The following is a 17,515-nucleotide window of genomic DNA, read 5'->3' on the forward strand; positions in this document are numbered from 1 at the left end:
AGAAAGAATGTTAATTTGCCAAGCTATTAATGGAAAGTGTTAAAATATGACAAAACAGCTTTAAAAACCTTATTCAGATATACCAAAAACAACAGTTGTAAACCCACATCCATCTGCTTAGAAGCTAAGCTGTGGGAAGGGGTAGAGACCCCAGATATGGTTGATCCATTTTTCTCTTCTACCCTCCCTCCACTTCCTGCTCATGTCTTCTTTCGTACATTTGTTTTTGGAGCAGCAAAAGCTGAAGAGAAAGACAGAATGACAGGAAGCCTGGATAAGTTTTAACTTGTCAAAAGATGAACAGGATTTAATATATCCCTGACTCCTAAAAGAAGAAAACACACACAAAGACCGCCAGGTACCTAGGAGGAGGCAATCCCCCAGGCCAACTCTAGTCACACAAATTCCTGAAGTAAATTTGACATTGGCAGAATGCGCCATCAAAATCTTAAATCTCATCAATACCAAGTATTTTTTTTTGTCTCATGTTAAAGAAAGTAACAACTACTTGTATGAAAGCCAGAAAAGCCAGAAAAAAAAAAAAATCTGTTACGAGTATGATTTAACTCACTGACCTCAGTTACTGAAATAAAAAGCAGGAGTATCGAAAAGCCCACTCACAAATCAAGAAAACTTTGCTTTAAAATAAAATGTTGGGGTTTTTTCCTAATTCTCCAAATTTTCTATAATCTGTCCAGATATGCTTTTGTCAATTATTTGACAGCTACGCAGCAATAAATAAATCCCATACGTGCTACTGATTAAAAGAGGGAAGATTCTCGTATTTACAACATTGTGGTTTCCCTCTATAAATTTCAAAATAAAAGTCCTTCCTATTCCAAAGCGCTAGCAACGAAAAATGTTTTCAAGCCAAACTATTCGGAATTTGTTCATGTATAAATAAATGAAACACAAGCTGCCTTGTTAAATACCAAGACTTCCTATACAATAAATTCAGTGAAGTAAAGCGACTGGATGCAAACTGCTGTTCCAAGTGCCCCCTGCTGTCTGCCTACACTTCTGAGACTGATGTACACATTTTAAAGTGTTCAGGAAGATTTGCCATCCAGAAATCTACTCTAAAAACAAACATTTGGTTTCAAAAGCCATATTGTAAACATCAAAAAGTACTTCTGTAGAGCCTGACTGTAAGCTGATAATAAAAAATACACTTTTTCACAAAATGTTTTTGAAATAATTACTATTTTGTCCCCTTCTATTGATCAATATTTTAAGGCAACTGAATTCTCTCTGCTAATAAAAACATGCAGAAACAGCATAACTTACACACCCAGATGGAAGGTGACTTGCAGCCCAGTAAAAAAAAAATATCAAAATTCAATTATATATTAAGGAGTATATGATTAAGTGACTGAGCACTGAAACACCTTGAGCCGCTTCCAAATTTCCTACTACTGCAGATGAAGCCTCTAAGAATCAACAGATTTTTAGGAAACCAATGTAAAACTGAGCATGAAAACTACTAATTTTAAGTAAACAATGTATATATCTCTTTCTAAGCAATTCTTTCCCTTTTGATTAAAAAAAAAAATTGTTCATTTTGCTGCTGTACTTTTAGCATTAAAGACTCTGAGAGATATAGACAAAAAGTAAGACTATCATATCAAAATTCAGTAACACAGTTAGGACCTTTACTTAGAAAAATACGTGTTTTCTGAGCAACAAGAAGCTGAAATTGGTTTGAAGTCTCTACACCTCAGAAATTTCGTATTCTATAAAAACTTTTCATTTATTTTCAGTTATTTTAATAACTCATACCACCTGGATTTTGTTTTATCAGATAAAAATCCAGCTAGAAGAAAAAAAAAATCACTTTAGCTGCACACCTTAAAAAATGCTGTAACAATTAGAAGGCAACTTACAACTTCAGCATGACATTCTTGCTTTACAGAAACACATGTGCAAGTACAGTCAAAATTAAGTGAAAGATTTACATAAAACTTAGAGAAATACCTGTATATCAACTAAACTCACTACACATTTTAAAAACAATGCTAAAGAGATATTTAAAGCATGTCTATAAAAATTTCATAATAGATCTTATAGAGAAAGTCAACTTAAATACTTATACTTACGAACTTTGTCTCTTTAAAACCTCATTGAATCCTTAGAAGCATTATTTATCACATTTCACTGCAAGATTTCTTAGCTCGGAAGGCTACTCATTAAACCATATTCCTGTTTTCTGTTCGCTTTAGACAAACAAAACTTTATACTTACAGACACTTGACTATCAGTAAAAGTTTTCTCCATGTATAAATAATTTAATAGCTCATTGTTAAGAAACAGTCCCTTCAACTTTATTATTACGCTCTTTCTGAACACATATTTACTTCTTCCAGAGTCCAGTAAAAAAATGAGGCTTCTCTGTCTGTTGCCCTATCAACACCTCTCGGATTCTCCTCCCTCCCAACCACATTCTCCGCCCTCAATACTGGTTCTGTATCTTCTCATCAAAAGGAACAGGCAGCTTTTAAAATGTTGTTTAGGCAGGTCCTGTGTAACAATAAAGCTTCCATTAAGACAACAGCATGCTGCTGAGGAATCTGCTAATGCAAAAAGCACTTGGTAAGGGCCTACAGGACTCTGTCTTAAACGTTTGTCCAAACTTGTTTAAGCATTGAGTCAACATCGCTTTCTCCTCCAAAGTATTCTCTTTTTTAACACTTTCCCCTTTGAGGAGTATGTTATCTGCGTGAACTAGGCCGTCAATCCCTATTAAAAACACTTAAAATGTAATCTAAAAAGCCTTAAAAAAAATATAACTGTTAAAACTTGTAAGACTCACGGGAAATTCATTTCAGTTTCTGGCGTGTAGGTGCGTGTCTCAGTATGATTACAATCACATGTATGCATATTATGCAACCTATCTCATCCTACCAAAACGCTCTGTGTTCTTTTGAGTAAGCAGGGCATTGGCATTTACAAGGATCGCGTTCCAAGTGAAACATGAATCTCGTAATTTTCAATACCACACCTACTCTCCACACAGACCAGCAATAGCTGTGTATTTTCAGAAGGAAATGCATACACTTTCTGCCCAACAAGTAATGCTTACGAACTACCCTGAAGTGACAGAACTTAAGTTCCTCAGTCGAGAGGGAGAGGATGGATTTTTATTGTATATTTTTAAATATCAGAAGAACAATGAAATGTTTTGAGAATTTAATACTGAATAAAAAGCAGTAGTTCATCCAGTAGAAGCTCCACAGACAATTTCCTTTTTTTTTTTTTTTTTCACTGCACTGGTAAATCCACAAGGACAGTGAAAATGAAATGGTACTAACACTTAGCCAAAATCTCAGCAGTTTAAGCATGGAAACAGGGTCAGAAACAACTCACAGATAGCTACAGTGGTATCATCTGTGCTGCGTGCATTCTGTGATTATACTCTAGAAATATCAATTCAGTTCATTCCATAAGGACTTAATTCATTCCCTAACATTACTCAGATCTCACAGATCCCTCTTTGCCCCATTAACACATGACACGACAAAAAGACATAACCAGGTAAGAGGAAGAGCAGCTGAGGGAGGGCAGGAACAGCGAGGCACAGAATCAGTCACCCAGTTCCTCATTCCCAGCCAGAATTACGTGGGCAATCTGTTTTGCAGCAGAAGCTCTGTCCAGGTGCCCCCTTGCTCAGACAGCTGTGGCACAAACAGTGAATGCTCCTTGAGCCCCCTGGCAGTTACGCTGCACTAGGAAATACTATGGTCAGTGAGCCTTTGGCTTTACAAACAAGTTTACACCAAGTGAAAGGTAAGGCAGCTTCCTGTGCCAACAGTACAATCCATATTTCCACAGTTAAGGAGATGCAATATCCATCCTTGAGTCTAAGAACATGAGAATCCTCTCAGAACACAAGTTTATCAAACCTAGTATTATGTTTCCAGCAGTGGCCACATATGGATGTCTACAGACAAGTAGCACAGGGCAACACAGAGGACATTTCCCTGATTACATTCTCCCAGACTCAAGGGACTTTTAGTTCAGGAGGTTTCCTAAACCTGGTGTTGCTTGTCTCCTTAATAATCCCCAGTGGCTTTCTTTTCCAAATCCTTGTCCACTTTCCCCCCAGGACATGCAAATTTCTTGCATCCACAGCACTCAGTGGTGAGGCATCCCACAGACCAACTTACCTCCTGCATGAACAATCGCGTTCTGTTTGTTTTGCTCCTGGCTTCAGCTACCTTTAATTAACGGTGATGACTCCTTGTCCCGAAGGAGACAGTGAGCAGTCAATCCCAACTATGTTTGCTATGCCACCCATGATTCTGTACTCTGGTTACACCTTTCTGAACCTTTTCCACTCCTAATATCATACCCGTTTTGAAATAAAGAGACCAGAACATAACATTCAAAGGGTGGGCAAATCATAGATTTATACAATGGAATCATTATGTGGTTTTTTTCCTCTGTTCCTTCCCTAATAATTCATAAGATTTTGTTTCATTGCTACTGTATTGAGCTGATGTTTTCACACAACTGTCTCTTGTCACTCAAAGACCTCACTTTTGAGAGGAAACACTCAGCTCAGAGATATAGATATATCATTCAATATATGAAGCTAGGACTATTTTGCCTCATTTGCATTGCTTTACATTTATCTGCATACATTTTCACCTGCCATTTTGTTGTCCAGTCACCCAGTCTTATAAAAGCAGCCTGCTCTTATCTTCAGAGACTGCTCTTGTACTTATTACCTTGAGTAGCTTCAACTCACTGCTCATCTTCTTGGGAGGAGCCTTAAAAGATGCTCTTGAGTCAACAAGTGTAATATAAGAAAGTGAAGCAAGGGCCAGCCTTAAGCAGCAAATAATTCTAGGTTTCACTAACAGACCCCAGTGCTGTAAGCTATTACTCTGCCTTAATGTCAGGGGGTTAACATGCTGCATGAATTAGAACCAGAAGAGCAAAGACTTTTAGTTCAAAGAGAGCAAGCCCAATTTTAAAAGAACACTAGGTACCAAGGGTTGTGGAGAAAGACACCCCTGATGGGTTGCTCATCTACCAGAAGTCCCAATCCAGCAAGCACTGACTATTTTGTCACTATGCAAAGAAACCGGAACCGAAGGAACAGACCCAAACCAAAGGTCCATTACCTCATATTGCTGAGCTAAGGGATATGACCCCTCTTGTAGCTTCAGGTAGTTACCTTAACTTGTTCACCCTGGCTGATCCTTCTAGTTCCACAAAGGTGACTGCATCAGAGATGTTGACAGATTATGAATTCACCTGTGTCCATTTAATCACACATCTTAAGAATGGTGGAACTGGCTACTGACAAGAAGTAAGGCCTGCTGCCTGAGGATTTAAGCAGACTACAAGTTCTCATCACGTCCCTGAAAGCATATTCTGTGCCTCTGGATCTGTGACAGAAATCAGCCTGTGGTGGAGAGCCAAGGCCAGAGGCAGTAAGGCTTGGACAGCACTTGAGTGGCTGGGTCAGACAATGTACTGATAGATTCCTCAGGGAGAAATTTCTCCATACAATTCCTCATGGAATCCATCCTAGGCCACACTTGGTTTCTTCTCAGGCACCGAAGTATGGGATGAGCACTGCTGAGATGAGCACTGTCATATGCACCTCACAAAGAAAGCAGAGATGAGACCCAGCTTTCAGCACATTCTCTGACTACTCAGCTTTTTACATGCAAATTTACATGGCAAATTTCTCCAGAACCTGAATTAAAGAAAATAACCCAAAAGGAGTAGAAAAGAGTAAACAGTAAAATTACAAAAGTAGGGTCACTTAACCAATTGCAAGAACAGAAAAAAGAAAAAAAAAATCCCATTATTCGCAGTGTCTGGAAAAAAAATCCCACAGTTTAACATTCTGGATTGTATCTAGAAATAAGTACCTCCAATTCATGATAAACAAGAGGTTACACACAATTGTACTCATCCGTCAACCAAGGCACCTTTGTCTGATGCTTTAAAAAACAATGTGAGGAATATAAGAATTTTACATAATAAATGCTATAAACATATGGAAAATTTAGAGCATATATTGGAAATCTTTTTAAAATTTTGGTACTGTATAAAATACCAGAAAAGACTTAAGGTTAATGCCAGAGCATAATCTGTGGAAAAAATAAATAGAAGTATAGCGTTAGGATGATGTTGTCCTCCTTTAGGCAGTAACTATGGATATAACTAAAGTACCTGGTAAGATCACACACAGCAAAGTAAAAGCCTGATAAAGATCCCCTAGAATATGCTGAAAAGAGTTTGAAATTTTTAACAGAGAAGTCTGGAGGACCAAACATGAAAAAAAATGATGCTTTTGGAAATCTTTAAGGCACACTAAGAATGATGTCAGGAAAAAAAAAAAAAAGACTAAAGGTGATCATAGGCATTGTTCAATACAAGATGACAATAACCTACAGACATACTGGCTATATCACTACTAGTTAAATAAATAGCACCATAAGGTAATGCATAGTTCCAAACACAGCTGGTGCTTTCTGCTTTTTTTAAAGAAACCCACACATAGCTTTAACACATGTAATGGCCAACTGAAACTTGTGAGATCAATTGGTCATTACTGTCTTCAATAGACCTTATGATAAGATGAACAAGACCAAACAGTATTCCTGTTTTCCTGTGTCCATTCGCAAGGAATGAAGAAAGAAGTACTTTGAAACTAAAAAAGTTATGGTTTTACTGGAGGACACTTTAAACAAGCTGCGACAAGATTTAGAGCTTTACCACCAGAAATTACACTTGCAATTGGAAGCCAGAGATAGTCAAAAACAACCAAACAATATGACAAACTCCAAGGTATCCAGCCAAGCTCTCCCAACCTCCTATCAATAAAGTTGGCTGTGTGCAAACTGCCTGCCAGGGACAGCAATACTAGCTATTGGGGCTAATCTCTAAACCACAACTGAAGTCATTTGAGAAAATGCACTAGTTGGCCCAGGTCGAAGTCACATAAATGACAACTCTAACAATGTGACAGTAGAAATACTGCAATCCCCTGCCTGCCCCTGTGTCCTGGCAATGTTTAATTCACCAGCAGAGTGTGTGCAGCCACTATGCAGCACAGCAGGTAAACAACTCCAGCCACGACTGTAACAGCCAAAGGTCTGAAGGGAGCAGAAGAATGCCTGGCAGAAACCCCTGGATGCTTTCAAAGCCTTATGGATCAGCTCCATGACCACATATGCTACAGTAATTCAAGGTAAAGAAATCATTGTTTAATGTCACGACTAACTTACACTATTTAAAGCTATATATTATCATTCAACAAGAGGGTCTGGGCTATTATAGCAAGTGACTGTAAAATCACTAAGCATAAATCTAATGCTTCGCACTGATTTAGAAGCTGACCCCTGGTGGCACACTCCAAGAAACAGGATCTGTCAGTCACTGCTGCTCCACTGAGCCACACCAGACAGGTTCTAGCAAAGGGAAACAAGAAACAAAGAACATAGGCTGTGGTCACAGATCCGTAAGGCTTCCAGAAGAGCCATCAGTGGATAGACTGTGTTAGCATTCAGCCTTCAGAATATACAAATGTAAGACAGGAGTAGCCCTTTAAGAACTTTACTATTAACAGACTAAAAATACAGAACTACTTTTACATACAAAAACAGAGATTTTATTCTTGCATGCAGTTTTATTTCACAACTGGCCTTTTCTCCATCTTCATGAAAGCAAAACTGTCAATTAGGCAGTTACATTTTGGGTAAAAATTAAGACAAAATACATGGAAAAGATGCAACAATTAAGGGTAGTAGAACCTGCATATACTGGCAGCCCATGGCAAGTTATCAGAGCTTTTAAAAAATGGTGAAACCTAAGACAAAAATATACATTCTTTCCAAATTTAAAATTCACAATGATGGGCTGAGAATGAAGAGGCCTCTTGATTTCAATCACATAATTATACTAGCCATAGAGGCGGCATTGTGGCCGTGGTGATGATCTAAGAACATCAATGAAGCAAGCTCTGCAGGCAGACTTAATACTTTTTATTGGATCAACTGGGTGGGAAAAGTTTGGGGCATGTTTAGTTCTTCTTGTCTGATTTTCCTAGTATACTAGTTGGTCTAATATAAGCTATTATCTCCCTGTGTAAGCTTTGTCTGATTATTTAAATAAGTCAAACAAAGACAGGTACCCACTTAAAAACTCATTATTAAGTCAAATGAGCATTTAGGGGTTTTTGCCACCCACAGATGCCAAAGCTAATATCCAGCAGAGACATGTCATTCATTAGTATAAAAACCTCATACCAAAGAGATGTGTTGTATGCTTTTAATTAGCAGATGAAATGCAAAAAAAGTTGCTTCAGTGGAATTAACAAAACAGAAAAAAAAATCAAGTATTATTATCTATAATAACAGCTAATAATACTACATTATTAATGGTTATAATTAAGATAGAACATTCTAACAAAATTCCTCACACTGATTTTTAAAAGGAATATATGATACGTTCCAACTCTGAAAAATTAGTAAGCTCCAGAAATTTGATCCAAAAAATGTTCACTTCTATATAGTCTACAGATTTAAAGTTTCCAAAACAGGATAAGGACAAGAAGAAAAGCAGCAACAGCCATCTTTTTTCCTCCTGTTATGTACTTAAAATAATTAAATAGTCATTAATTTTAAAAAGATCTCTACATGAAAGGATTATTTAACAATACTTAAGAAGCTTGACACTTGCTTGCCTAAGATATAATGTCTCATGATACTATTCTGCCCTATTTTTAACCACAGAGAAATAGCAAACTTACAAGTGCCACAACGATTTTCAGGAAACACAACACCTTTGAATGTTCTCCTTGGCGAGGACGAACCTGAATTTATTGACCTCAAGGGAATACTGCAAGAATCCCCCATTTTTATAGACCTCAAGAAAAATTTAGATACGAGTGGAACATGCTAACAGTTGAAAGTGTTTTATGGAATCTGGCTCCAAAACTGTTTATGAGTAAAAGGATTATTACAGCCAAATCTAACCTTATAAGAATATTGTCTGTCCATGTATAGCCAGCCATAATCTAACAATTTAAAAGAAAAGGTCACATATTGTCTTGGAATATTTTTTTTATTTATTAAAATAATATATATATATATGTTTTATGCTTGGATAGATTTAAAAAGAAACTGCAAAGAAATCACGCCACCTTATGGCAGAAGACAGCAAAACTGCCAGCTAGTATTTCACAAACTAGAGCTCCGAAGACAAGAGGAGCAAGTTCATACTTTCACAACAAATCCAAATACAACCTTCTTCAGACCTACAAGCAAATAAACAGTGTTCAGCATATTCCCATAAAAGAAACTTCATGTAAGCTACTTATTCTTCTCAATTTAGATGACTAATTTGGATGCCAGCAGGAATCAAACCCACAAACTTAAAGAAACGCATTCATTTTCAAATTTCATGTTTGGGTTAGTACCTTATCCATTCCGCTAAGATAACTGGAAAGAACACAATAGCGACTGAGTAGCCTATATAATATGTCCATGATCATTATTCCAAAGGTGGAGTCTCTAAGAATTTCCTGGTATTGTTATTTCCTCTTCCAGTAACTCTAAATAGATGGCCTGAAATAATCTAAACGTGTACTAACAACATTGTGTTCTACTACACTTAATGTAACAGTACTTGGGAAAAGTGCTGTAGTAGCAACATTAAAGTTAGAAACAAAATCGAAAAACCTCAACACTATCTTACTTATGAAGTTTTTGAAATTCTTCTCCGGGTTCGTATTTCTTCTGGTGGCTAGAGTATCATTCTCTAATGACATGCAGAGGGAGGAAAAAAAAAACAACACAAAACCAAACCAGATTTCAAAGTGAAAAGAAGCAATTGACAGAGAGCCGTCCACACCCCAAATAGCTTCATGTAGTTGGGGCATTCATCCAAATACAGATTTTAATACAGATTGTTTCTTTGTCCAACTCATATGGTGACCTACAATGTAAGTTTCCCCATCTAAAGTAACAGCTTTAACAATTAGGACACAGGGTAACACAGAGAGCCTCTTAATCCCTCCTGTTGGTGCTACTCAATTTATATACACTAATGAATACCAACTAAGACATAATGAGAGAAAAACGGTCTTTACAGGCCAGTGACTATGACATATTTCTGAAATTAACAAAAATTAAGTACCACATCCCTATTTTAATGAATATTTATGCAATGTAAAACAGCTCCAACAACAGTGTTTAAAATACTCTCTCAAAATATGAGATAAATCTCTATGAAATTTCAACCTGGAAGAACGTGGCTGAACCATGGTTTTCCTATTCCACATGAACTACTAGCACTAGGCTCTGACATATTGAGAGGATTCTCACTTACTGTGACCAGAAATTCTGTCAAAGCTGGTAATACATAGCAGCAAGCTTTTTTAATTTAGAAGAATCGCCATTTTCAGATGAAGAAAGATGTAGCTAGACGGCTTCCTAACAGCTTTATCCAGAGGATCTTGCTCTGTTTTTTACAGTTATGCACTTACTGTGTTAAAGTTATGAGTGCAAAGAAAAAGTATTTTCCATGACTAGAAAAAAAAAGCAAGACTCTTAAAAGCTTCAGACAAGATAGAAATAGACCACAACGAAAAATGTCCTTTAAAGCATCTGAGAAATAAGTAATTATAGTTCCTACCTGCATTCCCTAAGCACGCCAGAAGCTCCTTCCATATATTCTGTTCCCTAAAAATCCAGTGCACTGAGCTCCCCTCTCCTTTAGGTCTGAGTCAGTGCAATGCCATTCTTCCTACATTTTCCCATGGCACAAAACTCAGAATATCTCCTTCTTTCCTCCTCCCATCTCAAATGCTTCTAAACACCTCCTTCCCATCTAGAGGAATCAGTGTGCCACATTCCCTCCCATGCTAAAGAGCAGTATAATATGTATTATATGGTTCCTATGCCAAGAGCTCTCACATATTTTTGTTTCCTCTCAACCACAAACGTTCTTATCTCATGATAAAAGGGCAAGGGAAAAAACTGCCTATTTGCCTTCACATCACTATGGGTCAGGTTTTCCCGAGGAAGCACACAAGAAGATAAGATACATTGGAGTCATATTCCAACAGCTGGGTGAGGGAGGTTTTCAGCGGAGCAGGAAGAGCATCTTTTGAAATTCAGGTGGCTTCTCATGCCTGGTTTTCACCAAAATCAGTAAGGTTTAGCCACTGAGGCCCAGGCATCAGCTGATGTTATACCATATGTGAAATAGCATTGTTAAATTACACTCAGAAAGACCCAAAACCCACCACAACCAATGACCAACACCAAGTTGATCAGGAATTCCCTTTTCTCAACTGCTGATATAAATGGAGGAAAAACCTATTTAAAAAATTTTAAAAACATTTCCATAGGCAGTAGGCTACATTCCTTAGGAAGTAAGCCTGCTCCAGCTACAAATTTTAACCCCCTCAAAATTTTCTTAATGCAACAATCATCAGCCGAATGAAAAACCAAGTATGATGATCATTTGATTTTTTTATACAATATCATGATACAATGACTCCTAAGATATGATGAACATTTTGATAAGCAAAACTGTATCACTTTGCTTTACATGACCATCTGTGATGGGTAAAATAAAGTTAAAATTCCCCACATAAAGAATGGCCACTGCTGGCATCAATGTAACTACTAAGGAAACACTGAAAAAGTCAGGCAATGCCTGAAATCTGTACTCCCCTCACATAAATCTCATATAATGATTCGAAACTTTATTACACTACTAATGTTACTTTCTTTCATTAATGATAAGCATTAACTACTGTAAGTTCCTCTCCAGGACTCACTTAGAAGGTTTTAAGTGAAAGTTGATTACCTCAAGGTCATCCAGAGAACGAGTAATACTAAATCGCTTAGATCTTCCAAATGATCTTCGGACAGAAGAACGCGGGGGAGGAGCCTGATTTAATCCCATTGTATGTCCAAATTTTGCACCCTAAACAAAAGAGAAAATATATATTATTATTTACTACTTTAATTTTAGCACATTGCTGATCATAGCGACAGCATCTGAACTTTAAAAATTGATAGGTAGAGAATTCCAAGGAGATGGACTTGCAAACCTGTACCAGGACCACAATTTCAACATAAGTTGGTCACTTATCATGCCCCTGTAAAATTATGTATTAAAATCATTTAAGTTATGACTTTTCCAGTCTCAAGTCAAATAATATAAATATTCAGTATTAAGGCACTGTATAAACATGAGTCATCAGTTACGTTGCTAAAGTGTACACATGCTACACTTCAGTATTAGTAGACAGAACTTAATTAAAAGCAAGACAATCCTAGCTCTTTACTGTCTTAACTGGAAAATATTTACAATGACAAAATATCTGTTCTTTCTATAGGAAATTACCATCCTAGAAATCTTCTCACCCGGCTTTTGTTAGAATCTTTATCCACACTATTAAATATCTTACTTTCACTACTCATTTTTTTAAAAGGCTAGCTACTGTCAAGTCCAACTTTTTAAATCACACAGTACAAAATGGAGGAACTCTGGTTTTGTGGAAAGAAACTACCTCACTTGGATATTCCACAACTAGAATTGGTGCTGCAACAATTAAATCTAATGGCTTTCTCTCTTCCCCATAATCATATTCTTTGTCCTTAAAAAGTTACCAGATGTCAGTTAAGCTACAACAGCTCAGCATGTACATATCTAGTTTATGCCAAATGGCAAAGTATAAACTTAAACCAAAGAGTGGGCACACAGTCAGTGTCTGCTGCTAAGCAGATGTACATAAACTCACTACATTATAAAAACTTGTGATTATGTGCCTGAAATTTTGGATTCCTTTCACTGTAACATTCAATGTGGGGAAAATTCCTCCCCGTCTTCTAATGCTTTTCCACTTTAGAAAATAACAAAGTTTGTCAGTGTGAATTTTTTTTCTATTTCATTTCAGCATCTTTTTCATCACAGTAAGCTTAAAAATATATTAGTAGTTTTTAAATTGCTTATTGGCAGTTTCATGATTTTTACTGAATTTTATATTTGTATTGGCTTCTTCCTTTGGGCAAGTTGCTGTGCTCTCAATTCTGAAATATTTTGGCAACCCTTTGATAAGTTGTTTGAAAGTCTATATACGTCATGTTAACCAAAAGAACAATCACAAATTTCACATTCCTATAATCTCATGCTAACAACCACTCATACAAAGTAGAGAAAAGCATCAAGAATATTAGGCAGCCTCCTTACTGCAATGAAAGATAAGGTATTCAACAGATTGTAGAATCATCAAACGGTTAGAGTTGGAAAGGAACTTAAAGATCATTGAGTTCCAACCTGCCATGGGCAGGGACACCTCCCACTAGAGCAGGTCGCTCAAAGCTCCATCAGCCTGGCCTTGAACACTTCCAGGGATGGGGCAGCCACGGCTTCTCTGTTCCAGTGTTTCACCACCCTTGCAGTAAAGAATTTCTTACTAGATACTAGAAAGATACTAGATATATTAGGTACTATCTAGCAGATACCTGCCTGTTTGCTTATTCCTATGGAGTCAACACTATTCTTTAGCAACAGGGCTCTAACTATCACTGGTATTCACAACAGACTGTTTACAAGCTCATAGAAATGTCAAGACAGTATACAGGAATCTGGATCCAAAGTATCTATCAGGTTTCATCACTGCAACAGTCTGAGACTCCAGCTTCTTCATTCAGTATTAAAAGTGACCCATTTTTATACAGTATCTCCTTCCCTCCCAGTTTTCAGTTTACTAAGAGGTTTTTTTATTGGTTGAGAAGAAAATTGGGCATGTTCTGCCAAGGAAAACTGGAAATCTGGCAACTGGAGATTAGGAGCTTTTTAAGAGAACATTTACAAGTGCAGCATAAACACGCTAAGATGGCTTTTGCTAAAATGATCAACTAAATGTGAAGACAGGGAAGTTGCTCGGTAAATGTTCACAGATGGCACCCACTGCAATGAGGACAGTTCCTGTCCTTCTGAGCAACTTCTAAAATCACCTCTTCATCCAGGCAGGTACCACTGAGGTGGGTCACCCTTGGCTAATACCTTACAGTCACAATGGTCTTTCCTGTCTAAACTGAAAGCTTATAGCTGATGCAGTAATCTGTGTCAGACAGTGAACTCCACATTAACCCCAGTAGTATCCATTACTATTACTGCATAACACATCAAAGCACTGACACGGCTTCTCCTATGAGTATGTTCCTTTTAAAGCAGCATGAATATATGTGTAGAGCTACTAGGCTTCATCACTAGTTAAGTATGATCATGTCAGTTTGGCAATTTTTAAATTTTTTATCTGTGAATTAGTGGAAAAACTATCAGACTACAAACAGCTCAGCAAATTCTAAGGCTAGTGAAATTAACGACATTGTTAGTGCAAGTACGAGTATTTTCAAACTAATTAAATAACTACACAGTATGGAATTTGCTTAACAGTCTTTCACATATTTCTCAAAACAAGATGCATCCCTCACATGACTTTATCTTTCACAAAAGAAAATTGGTTAAAGGAAACAAAGGGAAAAAACTATCACTAGCAGTCATATATATTTGGAATAGCAAATACATTTTCACTTTTCTTTCTAATTCAGCCCAAAAAGAATATAAATTCTCCAGTATATATTTAAATAGAGGAGATGTCCATATGTGATTCTGGGAGATTAAGACACAACTAGAGAACATACACTCAAAAAATTTTGAAGTAATAACATTACAAATTGAAGGAAGAGGAACAAACTGCCTGAAGACAAATCTAATTAGATTCCACTGAGAAGCAGATTCTAGATAAGATTAATTATCACCAGATGCCCCATTTTAGACATAAATGCTGCTTACCTATTTGTGGTGAGAAACAGAACAAAGAGAAAGAGGGAGAGTGGACAAAAATACTTACAAATTGTGTGGTAGTAGAAAAGAGAACAGTAAATTAGTATCCAATCGAAATTTTTATTGAAGGTTTTTGATATTCTTATGCAAAACTCACTATTGAGCCCTGGATGGAATGGTAAAGATAAGGGCAGGGAAAAAAAGAACCCAAGAATAAAACAGTGCTTAAGAAACAATTACAAAATATAGAAATTCACTGAGCTAACCATTTCCCCAAAAGATTTAGATAACAATTGCAATTAGGAAAACATTTTCAACTGACAAAAATCTCTCCCATGCTCTGAAGAATCAAATTAATAACCTAGGAAATTAAGGAAGACATTGCTAAAAAAAAAAAAAAAAAAAAAAAAAAAAATCTGGGCACTGAGAGCTACACAAGTGCCTCCAGGCCCGTTGTTACCTTGCTGAGCGCAGGATTTACTCATCACAGTTCCCGAGGTCACGGCCGCTTATTTCTGAAGTGCTGGCAGGAGTTTTGCCCCTTTCTCACAAAGAAAACCGCTTTAAATATTTGTTCTATTTCTTTTTGTTGCACGGGAGACGGCTCCTCTTTAGTGCTGCTTTTAAATTATAAAAAAAAAAAAAAAAAAAAAGAAAATGAAAGACTGCAGTTCATGAAGTATTTAATTTCCTGGTAATGGGGCTGAGAAGTCTCCCTTTTCTTCCTTTCTTGACTCTATTCCAGACATTCAGACTGTGAACACAGACCTCCTTCTGCAGATCAATTAAAAAAATTGCCTTGCATACACACGCACACACAAATATAGAAAGAATCACGTATCTTAAGCAAATAGCAGCAACATTTTGGCAAATGTTTTTCACGGGACTCTGAAGAGCTGGAAATAAAAGTATCCACGACTTGAAGAGAGAACAGCCAGTGCAACTAGAACATACTAATCATCATGGCTAAAGAAATTCACAGTATTTAAGCAAAGAGAGATTGCTAGTGCAATGACTGGTATTAATGTAAATTTTGCAGTCTGTTAGGCATAGAGAAATTATCATACTTCTACTGCCTTTATTACACTATTAAACAGATATTAAAAAATTTTAAACGCCACACTACATGACCAACAAAATGCTGTTTCATTCATTGTTAGCTGCCAAACTAAAACACTGAATTTTGCTTCATGAACATTGGGCTGTGTGTCTTTTTAAATACAGATTGCCTATAAGCAATAGAACTATTTACTACCATATCTTAAAGATTCTCTTCAGGAAACACTGTGTTGCCAAATCTATAAAAGAAAACTCTAAAATTATTTAGATATTCAATAAAATCTAAGAAATCCTGTCACAGAACAGTATTAGAAACTAAAATCCATCTGATACTTCACTAAGTGTCTTCATTTTAGGAACCCAGAAACAAAAAAGAAAAGTGAAAAGCATAGAAATTTGTGAAAACAAGTTAAATTAGTAAAAAGGCTGTGCTACAGCAATGCATACTCTGCATTTTGCCATACAGACACTTACAACTCTACTACTACTGTCTATCACAGTGAAAGTATAAAAGAACATACCTCTAAAAGCCTTTATCCTGTTATAATTTGGCAGATGGAGAGAAAAAACACGCTGATGCTCTAAAAAATCCATTCCTTTTTCTGTTCTTATAACAAAGTAAAAATTATGAACTGGCATGGTCTGAAATACCAGTTAAATGTATAACCATAAGAGAAAAAGCAGGACAAAGAATGGGTCTGCTTTTTTAAAAAAAAATATACAACTAGACCACCCCTTTTCCATAGGCTAACATAATGTGGTAATAGCACATGCAAATACATTCCCCTGAAATAACCATAAGACACTTACCAAGCTATAGACTTTATTTCCCTTCAAAGACTTTTTTTTTAAATTTCATTTTTAACATGCTTATTTGGCCTTGTGGATTAGCTACCTCCTAATCTACTTGACAAGGAAGGCATTAAAAACAAGTCACCAGAGGAGGACGGATCTAGCAGCAGTTTGTGAATGTGTCCAAGTGAGAATAGTTCCTGGCCGATAACAAGAAAGGTGTACAAGAGAAGTATGAATGAGAAAGTGGAATATGTTGTACTTCATGTATTAGCAACAGAGTGAAGAAGCACATGATTCATGTTAGACTGCAAACAGAGGGACAAAAAGAATAAAAATAATCCATTACAAGGTGACTTGCAAAAATCTAGTTCCTTAAAGACAGAAAGAAAAAGGATTAGAAGTAATCACGCTAGCTCCCAAACTGCAGCAGGCTGCCCCCTCATCTCCACTAATGATAAACTATAGTTTACAACATGAAATAACCCTGTTTCTAACACAGATCCACAGTCATGCCAACACAACTGATGATGCTCACTGCCTACTCTGGCCTGAGCAAGACAGGAACTCAAAGTTGGTACTACCAAAGAAATGCAACGTGAAACTCTGATAGTCAATACGATACTCGAACCTGGAGCGTGAGTGCACAGAAGCAAGCTGATGAAACCTTATCCATTATTCAGAACCCAAAGAAACCAAACACCTTTAGAAAACATCCTCAATTGGCTTAAAGAAATTCCCAGCTACAGCATGAGCTGTATATCATGCTCTCTCATATTCTAGCAAATGTGTTTAACAAGCACTATTAAATTTTTGACAAACTGCCATATGTAAC

General features: G+C 36.7%; 1 protein-coding gene across 8 annotated transcripts in view; it reads right to left on the reverse strand.

The window, feature by feature from the left end:
* Window positions 1-17,515, reverse strand: part of RGS12 (regulator of G-protein signaling 12) — an 89,986-nt gene that overhangs the window by 53,058 nt on the left and 19,413 nt on the right. For 6 of the 8 annotated variants that reach the window (XM_014935976.1, XM_014935968.1, XM_014935967.1 and 3 more), the window contains exon 3: window positions 11,839-11,958. In XM_014935976.1, coding sequence (XP_014791462.1) covers window positions 11,839-11,958 — 120 coding nt within the window. Of the gene's footprint in view, window positions 1-2,241; window positions 2,355-10,656; window positions 10,772-11,838; window positions 11,959-17,515 lie in introns of those variants that run through there. The other 2 variants (XM_014935975.1, XM_014935974.1) reach the window with 2 other exon arrangements.

The sequence above is a fragment of the Calidris pugnax genome, unplaced genomic scaffold, assembly GCF_001431845.1.
Source record: "Calidris pugnax isolate Ruff unplaced genomic scaffold, ASM143184v1 scaffold14, whole genome shotgun sequence".
Lineage (NCBI taxonomy): Eukaryota > Metazoa > Chordata > Aves > Charadriiformes > Scolopacidae > Calidris > Calidris pugnax.